This window comes from Anser anser (genome assembly GCF_964211835.1).
Source record: "Anser anser genome assembly, chromosome: 1".
Classification (NCBI taxonomy): Eukaryota; Metazoa; Chordata; class Aves; order Anseriformes; family Anatidae; genus Anser; species Anser anser.
Genome location: NC_139720.1, coordinates 141730791 through 141748026, shown reverse-complemented (window position 1 = coordinate 141748026; position 17236 = coordinate 141730791). Strand labels below are relative to the sequence as shown.

General features: G+C 44.8%; 2 protein-coding genes across 3 annotated transcripts in view; one reads left to right on the top strand and one right to left on the bottom strand.

Moving 5' to 3' along the window:
• The window catches only part of EIF5B (eukaryotic translation initiation factor 5B), a 34617-nt gene extending 28818 nt beyond the window's left edge, over positions 1-5799 (bottom strand). Inside the window, exon 1 of the mRNA XM_083826928.1 lies at positions 5634-5799. Within this exon, the coding sequence (XP_083683054.1) occupies positions 5634-5668 (35 nt within the window). The 5' untranslated portion in view covers positions 5669-5799. The remainder of the gene's footprint in view (positions 1-5633) is intronic.
• A 497-nt stretch (positions 5800-6296) lies between these two features.
• Positions 6297-17120, top strand: TXNDC9 (thioredoxin domain containing 9). 2 transcript variants are annotated; one of them, XM_083843398.1, is made up of 6 exons: positions 6297-6632; positions 6996-7069; positions 8249-8465; positions 10627-10745; positions 13125-13379; positions 15606-17120. In XM_083843398.1, exons 3-6 carry the CDS (start codon positions 8277-8279, stop codon positions 15721-15723), a joined length of 681 nt encoding a protein of 226 aa, XP_083699524.1. In that variant the 5' UTR covers positions 6297-6632; positions 6996-7069; positions 8249-8276; the 3' UTR covers positions 15724-17120. The 2 variants fall into 2 exon arrangements, with proteins under 2 accessions (XP_083699524.1, XP_083699525.1); XM_083843399.1 differs by having other exon boundaries at positions 6555-6599.
• The last annotated feature ends 116 nt before the right edge of the window (positions 17121-17236 follow it).

The following is a 17236-nucleotide window of genomic DNA, read 5'->3' as shown; positions in this document are numbered from 1 at the left end:
CAGTAGTTGACAGCACAAGAGCTCTGGGAGAAAAAAAAAAAAAGGCAGTTCTTCAAGGCTCCGTTTAAGTGTTTAGCACCCAAGGTGGCTAAAAGCCTAAAAGCATGGAATATGAAACACTACGTACAGAAGTATCATTCAGTTGCCCCTGAAAGATTAGTTTCTGGCTTTATTTATTTAGAAAAGCACACATGACAAAAATGACCTCCAAGTCCACTGCTTCACAGCTTCCATGTATTTCTCATGGTATTTTTGTGATGTGTTTTGATTTTTATACAATTTAAACCACTTCATGAAACACACTTTAGATAGTCTGTAATCCTGAGAAGCAAACGATATCCACCTACATGAACTACAGCTAAACCCATACTTCATCTAGCAGCGTGCACCTAAAGGAACGCATTTCAGCATTAAAATAGCACATTCATGTTTAAAATCTCCAGACTACTATAAAAAAAATTAAAAAAATGACAAGTAAGAAGAGTAAGTCATCAGTGCTGCAAGCACCGGGATCAAAACACGCATCAGCTGTGAGATACCAACTGCTTTCAGACCAGAACACCCGCCAGGCTACACTGCACTTTTTTTTTTAAGCAAGTCAAGCTTAGTGACTGAATTGATTACATGCACACACAGTCCATGTGCAGAATGATTTCCTCATAGTCCAGGGGACTTTATTTTTTGGCAAAGAAATGAAAAAAAGGAATATCATGCAAATATTAAGAGTTATTGAACTGGAGGTTTCATCCAGAGCTACACCACTGAGTCCCAGGCAGCTTCTGAGCGATGAACTGCACGGAACCAACATATGGCAACGCACACGAGCCCACAGTCAGAAAAACAGGACAGTGCTAATGCAATTAAAACTGGCAGAGCTATGCAGAGCTGTCAGCTTGTCTGGCTGGACAGCACAAGTGTCAACAACAGCAGCAGCAAAGTTTAACTTACCATAAAGCCCTTTATTCTGAGTGAGGTTTTCCAGAGATAGCGCTTTTTGGTTTATGCTGGCATTACTGCAAATATTTGCAGATCCTTACAGTGTTTATGCAGCAATACGATGCTTTGCTTTCAAAAAAAAAATCCAACAAAATGTATAAAAACAGTTTTCTTACGAATATGCAACGCTTAGGTTAAAAAACATAGCTTTGGGGAGTACATAAATATACTTTTGAGTACAACAGGCCAATAGATTTCTCTAATGGAGGAGTTATTTTGCATTGTTGTACTCCATCTTTCAGTACACAATCCTGGCAGCTCCCAGATGAGATGTGCAAAACAGGGATCTCGAGGGTTTATCAGCTGTTGGAGAAGCTTTGTTGTGGAACTATTCTGGAGAAGCAGACAGGGACGGTTACTGTAAATTTTCTGGGGTACAGAATGTTTCTAAACTACAGGTGTTTGCAGGCTTTGGAGCCTTCACTGAACTTTCCAAGGCAACAACTAAAAGACTTCATTTAATACACTAACAAGAAAGGGCCAAGCAGAATGATTAATAGACGGTGCCAGCAATTTAATTTGCAGAATAGGAAGCAATATATAGCATCAGCAGCAGCACTGTAAGTCTTATTTTAGCAGCAGTGTTCATTCTTGGCTGCAGAATCACAGCTGGCACCTGTAGCTTCTAAAGCAATACGCATGAATGATCAGAGCGGTATGCCCAGGCACCGGCTCACAATATCAAAGGGCACAGGAACAAACACACCTACAGATTATGTATTGGAAGCTAAAGAAAACTACGTAGAAGAAGAGAAGAAAAAGAGGACTAAGCTGGGAGAAGAGGAGGAAAATGCATATGAAAAGCTACAAACTACAAGGGGAAAGATTCAGATTCCAGGCAGGAAATTATTTGTAGCTTACTGCTTATAGAACATTTACTCGAAAAATCTACAGCAGCAGCGTGAGGCTTGAATTCAAAGCACACAGTTCTGCAGTTTAAAACAGCCCTTCTTCCCACACGTTTAAAAAAAAAAAAAATCCTATACTAAACTCACAAAAACAGCAGGGGAGAACCTTGACATACCTTCTGCCATCGCAGCCCTATCCAAAAACCAAAGCAGAGCACATCGCTCCCGGGAGGTGCCAGATTACACATCAAAACACCCACACTTCCATTAGGGGTGTCTGGATGATCAGATGTCTTGTATTCTTATTGACAGCTTTGCTACGAGGTTTCATCTGAAAGCGAGCGATCAACACAACCGCACGGGCTCCAAAGAGGAAGCCATTAAGGCAGCTTCCATGTGGCCCAGGAGCGATTTACGACCCAAGACGCTCTTCACCTTTACAAAGCACCTCTAACACGCCGCCTGACCACCCTACTTAAACACATTCTTCACTCACGGACCCACGCACACCAACCCCGTGGCAGGAGGCAATAACAAACTCCACAGGAGCATAACAGAGGTGTTGGTAGAGCAGAAACAGGTTTGAAGGTGTACTTGTTTGGACAGCAGCGTGCGTTCGTAACAGGCAGTGAGTGATCCCACATTCCCATTCCTGCCCTGCTCACCGCAGCTATCGCCTCCCTCAGGGACTTGTCCTTGTGTACTTACAGCCGGCTCCCACGCCACATTTCTTCCTCAGCCTCATTTACCTGGACATAATTCATTACTAATCAGCATGGCCTCTGCTGTACTCAGCAGAAATACAGGAGGGGGAAACTACTCAACCTAAGTCAAAGCTGTGGGGGTGAAAAGGGAAAAGAGGAAGAGAGCAGAGTAAAGATGACTGGTACCTTCTGTAACTTGTCTCAGGACAAAGGCAGAAAACCTCCTTTCTGTCACACCAGTGCCCAAACCAATATTCGCAACACCGACACACACCTGCATCTTCCCACGTGCTCCCTCTGCGCTGCAAGTTGTGCCCTTGAGCTGCTGCGTGCTCTCAGAGGCAGCCAGAAGGGATGTAAGGGACTGCATCTAAAACGCAGCTGCCAGGGAACGAAAGGGGAAAAGAAGAAGGAAACGAACAGCTAGGCATAGCGCAGAACTGAGTACGTGGGAAACAAAACTGACTGGAAGCCGTGGATTCCAGGCAGCCATTCCTCCCTCACTTTATTGGAACAGAAAAGAGATGGACTGGGGGTGTCCCAGCCTTGTCCAAGCCAATCCCCCAGCTTACCCCTCGCTCCGCCATGTAACTGTGCAGCCCCGTGACACGGTATTGCCACTCCAGTAGCAGTTCGTGAGCTGTGCTGCGTTTGCAAGGCCTCAAGACTAAAGCTTGTCAAGCTTGCTTTGGCTGAACTTCTCCTAACCTGCCTGTAACTTTTGCTTGATTTAGCTGTGACAGCAATCTTTCTAACTGACCAGGTGTCTGTGCCTAATTGGGCTTCACTGCTGTTTACCCTGGCATGCTGCAACCACAGCTTCACACAGAGAGCAGTGGCAAGCAGTTACCCGTGCAGAATGAGGTATTCCCAACCCTAACACAACGTTGTGGCAGAGAAATACAGGCCTGGTATGAAAGCAGAGGCACTGAGAGGTGGAGACGCAGGCACGGGACATAAACAGATGCCTCGTACAGGGCACGGCACTGGACACCCCACAGCTCTCCAAGGTCAGCTAAAAGAAACAGGGACCTGGACAAAAACGGTTTAAGGGTAATAAACAGAACAAAGAAATCGTATTAAATATAGGCCACCTTTCAGGTGTTTGGATATAGCAGGCAGCTGCAGACCAAGAGCAAAGGCATAAAAGCATGTTAGCAAGCATATAAAAATGATCTCATGTGGTTCCTACGGTGAGGAAGACAAAACCGTCAACACGAACACTCGTATCGCTCCTCGTGAAGGACACCTGACGCTGACAGCTCGCCACAAAAGCTCACCACCCCCAGGATGAAACCACTGCGCTTAGGGCTTGGAGCAGCAATGAGATGGTAAGCTATTTTAACTGTATCGTTGTTCCTTCTTTTTCTGTAACAATCAGATTTCAGTTATTCTAACAATCAGCTTTTGGCTCCTCTTTTAAGCTTCCTTCTTTTAGCCATAAATGAGATTTTGCACACAGCGTCCAACAGAGGCCTGAGCCTGATAATTTACAGACACACGGAAGAGAACAAGGCAGCTGGTGGGCACTAAGGCTCTCCGAGTCTCTCCCACACACCCACCACTACCACTGGAAGGGCCCAGGAGAGCAGCGCTTCAGTACCCAAAGGTTTCTGCATGATTGTGGAGCACAAGTCCCATGAGGAGCGGCTGAGGGAGCTGGGGTCGTTTGGTCTGGGGAAGAGCAGGCTCAGGGGAGACCTCATTGCTCTCTACAGCTACCTGAAAGGAAGGTGTGGGGAGCTGGGGGTCGGCCTCTTCTCACAGGTAACTGGGGATGGGACTAGAGGGAATGGCCTCAAGTTGTGCCAGGGGAGGTTCAGGCTGGAAATGAGGAGACATTTCTTCTCAGAAAGAGCAGTCAGGCATTGGGACGGGTTGCCCAGGGAGGTGGTGGGGTCACCGTCCCTGGGGGTGTTCAAGGAAAGGCTGGACGTGGTGCTTAGGGACATGGTTTAGTGGTGACATTGGTGGTAGGGGGGTGGTTGGACCGGATGGTCTTGGAGGTCTCTTCCAACCCTAATGGTTCTGGCATCTACTGCAGCAGGTACAAAGAGCACGAGGCCAACCCTCCTGCAGAGCACAAAAATCCAACCCCTCCTTCTTCCTTCCCAAGTGACACTTGACTCATCTCCTCACCAGAGCTGCTCCCGAGGCATACCTGTGAAACACAGCCCAGGAAACAAGATGATGACAGACACTACAAAACAGCCTGCATGGTGTGACGAAAGGTGTGAGGAAAAAATAGTTAGACAAGGTAAATCTTTACTAACGAAATACTCATGTTACCCAGAAAGTATCAGGAAAGAAAAAAGCGTACAGTCTAACCTAAAGGTTAACAACCTTAAGATAACTAACAACTTCCGTAATGTCTTAATAGAATGGGCATGGAGGGAGTCAAAAACTATTAGACAGGAAAGGAGAACACACAGATTGTGAAAATAAAATAACACAGCCACATTTCAATCAGAAAAGGTAGAGGGCATGAGTGTCACAAAGTGACAGTTTGGGAAATAGATTTGATAGGGGTACTTTCAAAAAAAGGAGCATTTAGCGACTCAAGAAGGGTATACAGGCTGGGCAGATGGGGTAAGGAGAAAGATCCGCACGGTTTCTGTTTAGCGAACGCTTTGGGACAGATTTCATTTTGCTTCCTTGGCAGCATTAAGGAAAAGCACCCTCCAACCTGGCTGCGGACTTGCGGTTACGGCCTTATACCGACAAGCGCCAGCACTCTGCCTCCTGAGAAGGCGCAGACGCCTGCCATTACCCGGTGGCCGCTCGGTGCGGCTGCGACCAACCGCCTCCGCCTCCTTTTAAAAGCCGCCTCACCGGCGAGGCGTTCCCCGCGAGGACCCGCACCCGAGCGCGGAAGGGCGGCTCTCACCGCACCTCGGCCGGGCACGCGGGGCCGGCTCCACCGACGGCCCCGACGGCCCCAACGGCCCCCCCGCCGCCACGAGGCCGCGGCCGGGGCCTGACTCAGCGCCGCCGCCGCACCGGCGCTGTCACGTTCCCGGGGAGGGACCAGCGGGGGGGGGGAGGGAAGGACAAGAAGGGAGCCCCGCCGCCGCCGCCGCCTTACCCGTCCTCGCTCTTGTTCTTCTGCTTCTTGCCCATGGCGGCGGCCGCCCCCGCTCGTCGCTCGTCGCCCGCCTCAGCGCCGCCGGCCGCCCGCGCCCGCCCGCAGCCCCGTGCATACGGCGAGCCGCCCGCCCCGCCCCGCCTCGGCCTCCGGCCCCGTCCCGGCCTGCCCCGCGCCGGCGCGGCCCCCCCCCCCCCCCCCGCCGCCCCGCAGCGCCGCCCGCCGCCCGGAGGGCGAGACGCAACCGCTGCCGGTACCGCCGCTGCTGGAGGTGGCGGCGCTCGGCGGCCGGGCGGGAGTGGGGGGGGGGGGGGGGAAGAGAAGCCGGGGCGAGCCCTGTGGTGCGCCCCGGGAGCCGCTAGCCAGGCGCAGGAATCTTTCATTTTTTATTATTTTATTTTTATTATTATTATTGTTTTATTTATTATTTATTTATTTATTTATTTATTTACTGCCGCCCTCCCAGCCCCACCGCCCCCGCCCCGCCCTTACCGTCCCCTCTTCTTATCAGCCCCAGCCGCCGGGGAGCTTATCTCCCCGCCGCACCGCGCGGATTTCCAGGAAACAATACAAAAAAAAAAAAAAGCACAAAACTTTTTTTTTTTAATTCTTATTTTTTTTAATCATTTTTAATACCCCCGTCTCTCACACACCCGCCGCACTCTTCCGCAGCCGCGGCCCCCGCGGCCGCCCTTACCTCGGGGCCGCTCCACACACCCTGCCCCGGGGAAGGGCCGCGCGCGGCAGCGGGGGGGGGGGGGGCCTCAGACCCCGCCGCGGCCGTTAACGGCCGCCCAACGGCCACCGCACGCCGCCGCCACCCTCACGAAGCGCCGCGCACGCGCGCTGGCCGCCCTCGGCAGGAGCGGCAGCCGCCTCGACCAATGGCAGTGCGGGGAGGGGGGGTTGTCCCGCCCCTCGCTGGCTCTCGCGAGACTCTGGCAGGGCGAGACCGGCGCGGCTGAGGTGAGGCGGGGCGGCGGCGGCTCCGGCACTGAGGTGAGGGGCGGCGGGGCCGTGGGGGCCGTGGGGGCCGGGGAGGGCAAAAAAGCCACTCATGGGGCCGGCAGGGAGCTATTTGGGGCTAAGGGGCCGCGCCCCCCGAGGGCAGCCGTTGTTCGTCACGGCCCCGCGGCGCCTGCGCCGGTACCGGCCCCGCCGCCCCCCTGTGGGGATCCCGGAGGGCTCCGGGGCGGGCGGCTGCGCCTTGTGAGGGTCGGGACTGGGCCCGGCGGGGGTGTGGGTGTTGTGGGAGGAGCGGGGGTCACCGCCCCGGTGGTGCGGCTGGGAGAGCTGGGAGCTCTCAGGCCGTAGTGGAGACTGGAGAGTCTGATTTCTCTTTTTCCTTGCTGCTTGTTTCAGGACACACCTTCCTAACCCCGTCCCAGCAGCGTTCGTGCCTTTCCTGAAGACCTAGTGGACTGTGAGCCGTGCCGGTAAGTTCTTTCCTACCCTTCTATTCTTTAAAAATACAAGAAAGACAAAGGAAATGCTAACAGAGACCCGAGATAAGGTGCTGCAGACAAGAGCAGGTCTGGCTGTGGTGTGTGTGGAGTGTGGCATTAATGCAACGCTGCTGACATTGCATTAAACTTGGAGTACTGCCATGGTGCTGGTACCCTGCCCATCACGACTTAAAATGGGTTCTTGCCTCTCTGTGCAAGGTGTTTACAAAGTCAATGGTTCTGGTAGTTTGGCTATTTTAAAATATTGCTGAGAGTATTCTAGAACCCAAATCTGGTGCATCAAATCAGTGGCCAGCAGCTAAAGAATCCGATTAGGGTTGTTGTGTGCTGTCCTTGTGTTTCCATTTTAAAGCTGTCACTCATTACAGTGACAGTTTTTTGTAGCGTAATGTGAAAAATTATTCAGGGGAACAATCAGTTTTGTTCTCCCAGCTCTTCGAGCACCCCCAGCCTCGATATCTTCTGCCTTGTGAAGAATTTGGATGGGGGAGTTTTAGAGGAAATGATTTTAGCTGCATTTCTTCACAAAGCAATTAGGTAGTGGCTTTTGGGGTTTTTTAAATCCTTTCCCTGGCTGCCATAAGGTGGTGCTTGCAATTGCAGTTTTCTTGTATTAATTGAAGCAGCGTGTTTGCCTAAGGCGATTGCTGTTGAGCACCCTTCCTTTTAGCGAAGGAGAGAGGAGCATTAATTCAGATTCAAATACATTAATACACATCAGGTACTTAATGCATTTAAACTAGTGAAAACATATGCTGAACACTACTTAGACTTAATTCTAAGACATCTCTTTCTCCCAGAAGGATGGAGCTTTCCGACTGCATCTTTTAGTTTCCCAGTATTAATTAAAGGTACACAGATGTGGCTCAGGATGTCTGTTCCTTTGGAACTTGTTAATTTTACTTCTTTATATTGATTAGTGATTCCAGGTTCCTGTGCGCTGTCGGTACCTGGCCCTGGGGTGGAGAGAATAGGACCTGACTGGAGTCCTTGTTGCTACTCTGAAGGGGGTTTCGATACCAAACATATCCATGTGCTGCAGTCTTTAAACAGCATTGCATTTTGTTTCTGGACGATGCATGTAAGAGAGATCAGGCTTTAAATTAAAAAGTCTTTACATGTAAATTCTGTGTATTGCTTTTTTCACAGATCTGAAGGGATCGCTTTACGCTTAAAGATGGCTGCTGATACGTCTGTTGAAATTCTCCAGAAAGTTCTGGAGAATGAAATCCTTCAGACCACCAAGGTAGTAGAAGAACATCTGGATGCTGAAATGCAGAAGCTGGACCAAATGGATGAAGATGAATTGGAACGCCTTAAACAAAGGAGGCTTGAAGCACTGAAAAAGGCCAAGCAGCAGAAACAGGTAAGTCTTCTACTAATATAGACTCCTGATGTGCAAAACATACCAGTTTTTGGAAATCCTAGGGGAACTGTACATGTGACCTAAGTGTTCTCTTCTCTTTCTTCACCTTTCTGTACTTGTTAATTTTAAGCTATTCAGGAAAGCAGATCTCTGTCCCTGTGTGCTTGGTTTGTGGTTTTCAACAGGAGAAAGGAAGCTGTGTGATTATCTTACAATAAGGACAGGACAAGAGTCTAATACAGAGATTTCAGTGTGTTGTTATTCACTGAATGTTATCATCTGAAATCATAAGGCTCACAGACAACCTAATCATAAGCCTTTTTGGTACCTTATACTTCTGAATTCTGGAGAATCTTAGTTAAGGCATGTAGGTGGTGCCTGTTCTTTTTTAAGGTATTTTGCAGAAGAAAGATTCAGGGTCTTTTTTTGTTCTAGGGTGGAACTTTGTCCCACTCTTCTTCTACTCCAATGAAATGTTGGCTGTGTGTGACTGGTTATTTTTTCTTGCAGAGAGGAATTCTGCTTTGGTCCCTGGTATATCTGGCTAAATTGTAGTCCTTGTGCTCCCCCAAAAGTCTCCTCGAGCATAGATGGTTCTTCCTGAAAAGAAAGCTTTGGTAACATATGGTGTGAAAGCTAAATTCTAAATAGGGAAGCCATAGGTTTCTTAACTTCATGCAAACCTAAACAAAGAAATAGGGACAAGGGGGAGGTGACTGGGTTTGAAAGGAGATGTTTTGGCTGTGGTGGCTAATGCCGTGCTTTCAAATGGGAATGCAGTAAAATGTTGCTGCGTGGTTGGGATGCTGCAGGAGAGGCAGAGTTAGTTGCTTTGATTCTCTAAAGATGGAAGTAGAGAAGGTGTCACACTGCTTGCATGTCTTCAGAGGTTCAGTTTATATTTGACTCCAGTGTTGTCCTTTTTCAAAAGCCGTAGTGCTTGGACGTTCTCTAGATGCTAATATGTTAGTTCTCATGTAAAAAAATGTTCATGCTAGTTGATCTCACCTCATTGTTCTTGTGCATTTTCACATTTGAAGTAGGATACTGCTCCGTAAAAGGAGGAAGATGCCCCACGCTCTTCTGGAATAACAATGTGCAGGAAAATTAACTTATCCACTGTTGAAGCATAAGTCAGTGCGTGATTTGCATCATTATAACTTCTTCACGTAATTTCTGCCAACGTTCATGTTAAAATGTTCAGGAAATGCTTTGTTCTGTTGTAATTTAGTCTACAGGAAATTTTTGATTTGCTAGGAGCTCCCCCCCCTTTTTTTTAATCTCTAACACACAACTGCAAGATCAAGAATGGTGGGGTTTTTTTTGCATTGAAAGCTGAAATGTCATGTTCTCGTCATGTTTTTGTCGTGCTTCCCTCTTAATCATTTAGCTTAGTCTGTATATGCTTTAATACAGTATAATTTTCTGTATCATGGGAGCTGTTTTTGTTGCGTTTTTTTCTTAACTGCATGTCTTGAAAATCTAGGAGCTCATCTTTTCCCAGACTGTATTTGCACATTTAGTTGAGCAGGTTTGAAATAGCCTATAAATGTTAGCTTGTGAATTTCTGTTTCTTCCTTCACTTTTTGAGTAACAGGTATGCACGCCTGTGTTGTCAGGGGTTTTCTGGAAGCCTGGCTCTTAGTAAGATACGTTCAGTCTGTATTCAGCATCGAGTTTTTGCGGGCTTATTTCTCCCTATTTTTTCACAGAGAGAAAGATCGCAAGAAATAATAGCTGTTATAACTTGAATCAGTTTTAGACAAGTTCTTTTAGGGTGCAAAAACATTTTGGAGTGGCCCAAGTTGTAGATCTACAGTTTTCAAATTCTGACAATTTTGTTTTCATTTTTCTCTTTGAACTAGTCTAATCTTACGGGGAAGCTGCGCTGCAGAAATGTGAGCAACTCTGTACAAGACTTGTATTTGCAAACAAGAAAGGTGCTCAGCCACCTGCCTGCTCTTGAGAAAGAGGCAACCTTAGAAGTATTGTCTGGCCTAGAGACCTTTGCCTAATTTGTTTCTAACTATGTATTCTAACTGTATGAAATGGGTTTTCACTGAAGCCCCCTCCCTTTTTTTTCTTAAAAGCTGTAGAGCTGGCATGTCAGATGCAGGACTAACAGACTAAATACTAATTATTTCCTTTCCTTTTCCATAAGGAGTGGCTTTCAAAAGGACATGGGGAGTACAGAGAAATCCCAAGTGAGAGAGACTTTTTCCAAGAAGTCAAAGAAAGTAAAAATGTGGTTTGCCATTTCTATAGAGATACAACTTTCAGGTATGGTAAATAAGCTATGTTCAAGAAACCTTTTGTTTATAGATGTCTACAAAAAACACCTTTTTTCAAATCTCATAAGTAAATACAGATTTTTTAGAAGCATGCAAATTCCTTGATTTTCTTTTTTTCCAATTCTTGCTTCCCTCTGAAAGCTTTTTATGATTCCAACTAAAGTTGATATGATTTGACAAGGATTAAAACCCTCTTGCATAGTTGATTAGAATACAAATGCGTAACTTCTTTGACAGCGTTTGAGAGATTGCTGCGGTTCATTATTGATTTAGCTTGAGGGAGCCAGCTCTAAATGTAGTGACCATAGCAACTTCAAAAAGATCACTTTGGTTATTCCAGATGGAGATATTCTGGACAGTTCTGGCAACCAAAAATCAAAACGTAAACAAAAACCTGTCTAGGCATCTTCAATATTCAACGTTTTGACTTTGAAAGGATTTGTGGATACCAACCAGCTCTTTCCCTTTGGGCCTGTACCTTTGTGATTATGTCACTTCTTTAGGGTGTGAGAGACCTAGATCTATGTCCTGACTCAAAATAGGAACCTAAAATAAGATCTCCCACTTACTTGGAAGAATTTCAGAAGTTCTGGGTTGTAGGCTATTCCTGGGTGGGTTTGTCTCAATGTCTTCTGTTAAAATGCAATTGCAAAATAGAGCTGTTTGTCGAAGGAGGAGACGGTTGCCCTATTTTTTTTCCCAAGTTGTTTTCTCTGATTTACGGAACATAAACTGAAACAGCTTCAATGTGAGAAATTGAAAGAGGTCAAATCCAGATTATGCAGTGAGGCATATATGTCTTATGTTTTCTAAGTTAAATTTTTGCCTCTCATAAGTAGAGAGTTTATTTTTGAGAGAGCTTTCTGTGAGACCTCACCTGAAACACTGCATTCAGCTCTGGGGCCCCTAACGTAAGAAGGACATGGAGCTGTTGGAGTGGGTCCAGAGAAGGGCCACGAAGATGATCAGAGGGCTGGAGCCGCTCTGTTATGAATGAAGGCAGGCTGGGGGAGCTGGGGCTGTTCAGCCTGGAGAAGAAAAGGCTCCAGGGAGACCTTACAGTAGCCTTCCAGTACCTAAAGGGGGCCTACAGAAAAGCTGGAGAGGGACTCTTTGTCAGGGCGTTTAGAGATAGGACAAGGGGAAATAGTTTTAAATTGAAAGAGAAGAGATTTAAATTAGATGTTAGGAGGAAATTCTTCAGTCTAAGGGTGGTGAGGCCCTGGCACGGGCTGCCCAGAGAAGCTGTGGGTGCCCCATCCCTGGAGGTGTTCAAGGCCAGGCTGGATGGGGCTTTGGGCAGCCTGGTCTGGTGGGAGGTGTCCGTGCAGGGGGACTGGAATGGGACTGCATGGCAGGGGAGCTGGAATTAGATGGTCTTCCAACCAAAACCATTCTACAGTTCAAAATATCTGAAGCAGTTGTATTCGGCTAGCTTTTACTCAAAGAAGTTGAAAGAATATCTGTGCAAATAATTAGCTTAGAATAGGTTTGGGGTGTTTGGTTTTTCTGAACCAATGAAGCCTGTAGACTCAGACAGGAGAAGGAACTTTAGAGAAAGTTCTTTGTGCAATGTGTAGTGGTGACAACCAGCTTGAAGCTGGTATGTCAGGTTTACCAACTACAGTATCAAGTTGCTTTCATCCTTGCCCATTCTAGCTTTTTGATCTACTCAGCCTTCCCTTTTAGTTAAAGGACAGCCACATCACAGAGTTTGTGCAGCTAAGCCACACCACTCAAAGATGACAAGCCTACAGATCACTGCCATCTGACAATTATTTTGAGCAGCTCATGTTACTGTCCCTCAGCTGAGAAACAATAATCGTATGTTCATTCTTACTACATTTTAACAGAAAAGTGAAATATTTGCTTGTGGCACTATTGAAGCACTCTGAAAATAATTTCTTCTATGCAGCAAGTTACTGCATCTCAGCTGTGGAGGCAGTGACTAAAAAAATACAAAGCTCTGTAACGTGCAGAGTACTTTTGTGAAGTTGTCCCAGCTCACAGTCAGTGGAGCTGAAGCAGGAAGAATAGAAGTCAGAGGGAAATTCCATCGATAAATGGAGGCCTCAAGAAATGAGAGAGGCTGTCAAGTGCATGGGCGGTGTAATTAGGAAGAAACAAGAGAAATGCAAGGTGTAATTGTGCATTAAGGGTGCTCCAGGGCGTTATTCTATTAGTTGTTAAATCTGTCTACCTTTACAACACGGCTTCTCTTGGGACTAAATTTTTCATTGCAAAGGTCATATCCGAGGAAGTAACATGATAGAAATAGCTCTTTACAGTTCTTCTTTAACTTGCTGTAAAGCACATGTTCTTCAGCTTATTGAGTCTAACATTTTATATGTTTTGTTTTTTTCAACAGGTGTCAAATAATGGACAAGCATTTGACTGTATTGGCAAAAAAACATGTTGAGACAAAATTCTTGAAATTAAACGCAGAAAAATCTCCTTTCTTATGTGAGAGACTGCGCATCAAAGTAATCCCCACTCTAGCACTAATAAAAGACGGAAAATCGCAAGACTATGTTGTTGGCTTCACTGATCTTGGTAACACGGATGACTTCACTACAGAGACCTTGGAGTGGAGACTAGGCTGTGCAGACATAATTAATTACAGGTAATTGTTTTGTGATTGGTTTATTTTCAGATACAGCGCGAGGAGAAGGTACTTTGCAGACAGATTAGTCTCAAAGTTTGTAACTTTGATGTGTTATATGCTTTAAGAGACAAGTGAGTTCAGTCCAGTTATTTATTCTGTGTACTTTGGCAAGGGAAAGAAAAGAATATCTCTTTGGCAACATACTGAGATGTTAATAATGATCATTATAACATCTTTTTTGTACAGGAATAAAAAACAAACACAGTTCCTGCTGTGAGGTATTTAGGGTAGCTACTGCTTTGATAAGGCCTGGCCCAGCCACGTGTCTAATGTAATCCTTTCTACAACAGCTTAGATGTCACGCTTGCAATACAGTCAAGCTTGAGCATTTTAATCCCCTTAAGTGAAAACTGTAGGTTGTACTTAAGAGGCATCTTAATCCATATTGCATATGACTTTTTTTCCAATTGACAGTATAAAGAAGTGCAAATTATTTTTTTGGCAGTACAAGATAATCATTATAACTGCCCGCATTTAAGACTTCAGTACACAAGGCAGAAAAAGGTCACAATAGCCTAATTTTTCTGGAAAATGATACAGCACCTTCTGCTTTGCTTTCCAGTCTTGTTAAAAATGTCATCTTTATCTTTTTTAGGTTAGTCTTCGTTTTTGTTTTGAGTGTCTTTGGTTTTTTATTTATATTTTTATTCTATTTTATATTTGTGTGTATAGTTTATATACTTATGTAGTTTATTCCAATGACTATTTCCCAAATTTTGACAAGAGGCATTGTTAAATCTTAAAGGAAAAGACCTAATTAGCTGTTGAACTTCAGATGAGTGAAGTGGGAATTTATAATTCAAAACAAGTTGTAATCCCACTTAGCAGTTCAGTATCAAGCAAACACACAGCGGAATCAAAGGCAGGCTGGGTATTTATTCTAAACAGCAACACCCTTTTATGGGAGAAATAATTCAGTGAAATTGAACTAAGCTGCACTAAATTTGTTAAATTTTAGTACATCAGCTCACTACATAATTTTACTTCGTACCTGACTGATCGTACTGTGTATTCTGCTCCTAGTGAAAGAGTTATTTGATTTTTTTTGTTTTGGTTTGGTTTTACATCTTCGGTTTGGTACCCTGGTTTTGCAAAGTGAGCCATGATACCTGTACAGCCCAGATCATTCTTGAACACATCCATTTATGTGTTCTCTGGAGTTCCTTCTTAGAGTCTAGAAACAATTTTTTTTTTCTTTTTTTTCTTTTTTTTTGCTTGTTTTTGTTTCCTTCAGTCTGTGGGAGAGCAGATGGTGAAAGAATATATTGTATTTAAGAGGAAAAAAACTGTTCAGAACTGTTCAGGTCACATCATCTCAGCAAAATCAGGATTCAGGTGGTATATTGGCTAATTACTGACGTGTTATTAACTAACAATCAGTGAACTGTGTATTTAGGATCAATATCAGCAACGTGTTATCTACAAAGTGTTAATAAGCAATTTCCCACCACCCTTCTGTAGCTAATTCCAGGAGGTTCTAATTGCTCGCTCTCTGACATCGAGATGCAAGCCCCTCACGGGTCATGTGAGTCAAAAGCACGTGTACCCTAAGCGAGGCGGGGGACCCCCCTCTTGCACACCCCTGCTGTAGGAGATGGGGGACTTCCAGCTTTATGTGAACGTGGGGATCAGCACTTAGCGACAAGGTGCGGGTCCCTCCATGCCCCACCAGCTGCACGCAGTGTCAGATAAGGACGTTGCTGTATCTGGCCTAGGCAGAGGTGGACCAAAGTGTCTTCTGGTGCTACAAGACCCGTTTTTGACTCTGTTTTTATTCCACAGTCTCTTCCTGGTTTATTTTCTTTTGTACTTTTGTCTCTTCCTTTGTTGTAAAAAGCCTCTGGGTAATTCCCTGTTTATTGTTTAATAAGATGAATGTCCTTAGAGTGATGGGTTTTCCACAAAAAGCCCTTTCAGACATTTTTTCTGCAGAGCTCTGATCACAAGTGCTGTATACACTCGCATTCCTGTCTTAGCTGTTGTTGTCCAGGCCCTTCTGCCCAGAATGTGCTGTGCTAGTCATCCCACAGTGCTTCTTAGGGTGGCTTTAGGGAGTAGGGTTTGTATTCTCTTAGTGTTTTGTGGGTTGTTTTTTTTTTTTTTGAGGAACAAGTAATCAGAGATGCTGCTTTCTGTCTGCAAAAATATGGCTTTAATCAACACCTCTTTGCTCTTTTCCTCTAGTGGAAACCTGATGGAGCCATCTTTTCAAAACCAGAAGAAATTTGGAACAAGCTTTACAAAGTTGGAGAAGAAGACCATCAGAGGGAAGATATATGATTCAGATTCTGATGACGACTAGAATAGTTAAATGTATTTGTAAATCATCTTTTGTTTATGCTTGGTACATTTTTAAGAATGTTTTTTATAAAGCTTATTGCTTTTTCACTACATCTGCACATAATGCTCACTTTTCTATACAGTTTTATACAACTGGGTCATATCAGAAGAAAGCTTAAATATTTTTTTTCCTCTTTTGGAGGTCATTTGTAATTCAACAATCTAAGTCCCATCTAAATATGTTGCAAATGATGAACTTTGTCTGAGAGTACATATATGAAGCGTTGTGAAGTAACTGTTAGAAAAAACTGTACCAAGACAGACCAAAGGTCCATCCGGCCTAATATCCAGGCTCAGTGGCCAAAAGCAGATGCACAAGGAATAGAGGGGAGAAAAAAAAAAAAAAGGGTGAGCAGATAGCGATGCTTCCCCAGAATATACTTTGAGCAGTCTGTGGCTTGGGGAGCTCCGTATCTGAAAGCATTTGCTGGATAAAAAGAAATCTTTTGAAGTCCTCATTGCATCTTCTTAGCATCCACCTCATATGGCAAGGAATCCACAATTTAAGTGTGTTGTGTGAAGAACTGTTTCCTATCGTTTTCCTTGAATCTGACAATTCCCTTTTTTTCTGGTTTTCTTCATTAAAGGAACAACAGACACTTCTAATAATTTTCTCTATCAGTTCCTTTTCCAGTTTACTTTAATCTTATTACTTGTTATTGGTGAAAGCACTGCAAATTATTAGCACCAGGAATTGTGCATTTTAATGAAGATTGCTTACCTTATGGTGCCATATCATGACTGAGTAACTTTAATTATATTGCACTGTAAGTTGTAAAAACAGACAACTTCTGAAATCGGTGGTCAAGAGAAATGTCCTTTTGCCATCTACGTACGCTGCACGTAAAAGCTGATACAGCGGGTAATAGCACATAGCAACAAGCATAATGAACACAGCCCTGTTTGCAGGTTTGTATGATTCTGTGGTTTTGAACGTGTGAATTTTACAGCAGATGCTTTGTACAAGAGGGTAGGCTAGAGAAAAGCGTTCGGGAGAAGCCTTGATCTGTTAGATATAGCGCAGCATGCTGTGTACCGTTTCTTCAGTAATGGATGGGATTTTCAAGGGAGATCTTCCTTGGAACACAACTTAGAGCTTCTGCCTAGGCAAAGTGTTGATGACTTGTCTTAGTTTTCAAAAACAGAGTTTGCTGTGTGCTGGAGGACCCTTTGACGGTAGTACTTGGAATCCACTTGGCCCAAAAAATGATAAACTGGGTCTAGTTACTCTTGCTGCCTTGTAGTGGGAGAGTGCTTGTGATTGGGCCAGCCCAGCAATATTACTCTAAGTTTAAAAATATCAATAATTCTATTTTATTTCAGTTCATGTACATTGAAATAAAATTATTTTAATTCTAATGTTGACTTTTGCATCCTTTCAAATAAAGTCGTCTAGGTGCTGTGGGTCACTTTCTTTTAATAAGGGTCTGTCAGAAAGTTGCAAATGCTCTTTCTAGGTTTCTAGTAAGCTACGA

Excerpts from the sequence above, each read along its gene's own strand:
- TXNDC9 (XM_083843398.1), top strand. The coding sequence starts at position 8,277 with ATGGCTGCTGATACGTCTGTTGAAATTCTCCAGAAAGTTCTGGAGAAT. Across the intron at positions 10,746-13,124 it reads TATAGAGATACAACTTTCAG|GTGTCAAATAATGGACAAGC; the intron begins GTATGGTAAATA and ends TTTTTTCAACAG. Across the intron at positions 13,380-15,605 it reads GCAGACATAATTAATTACAG|TGGAAACCTGATGGAGCCAT; the intron begins GTAATTGTTTTG and ends CTTTTCCTCTAG.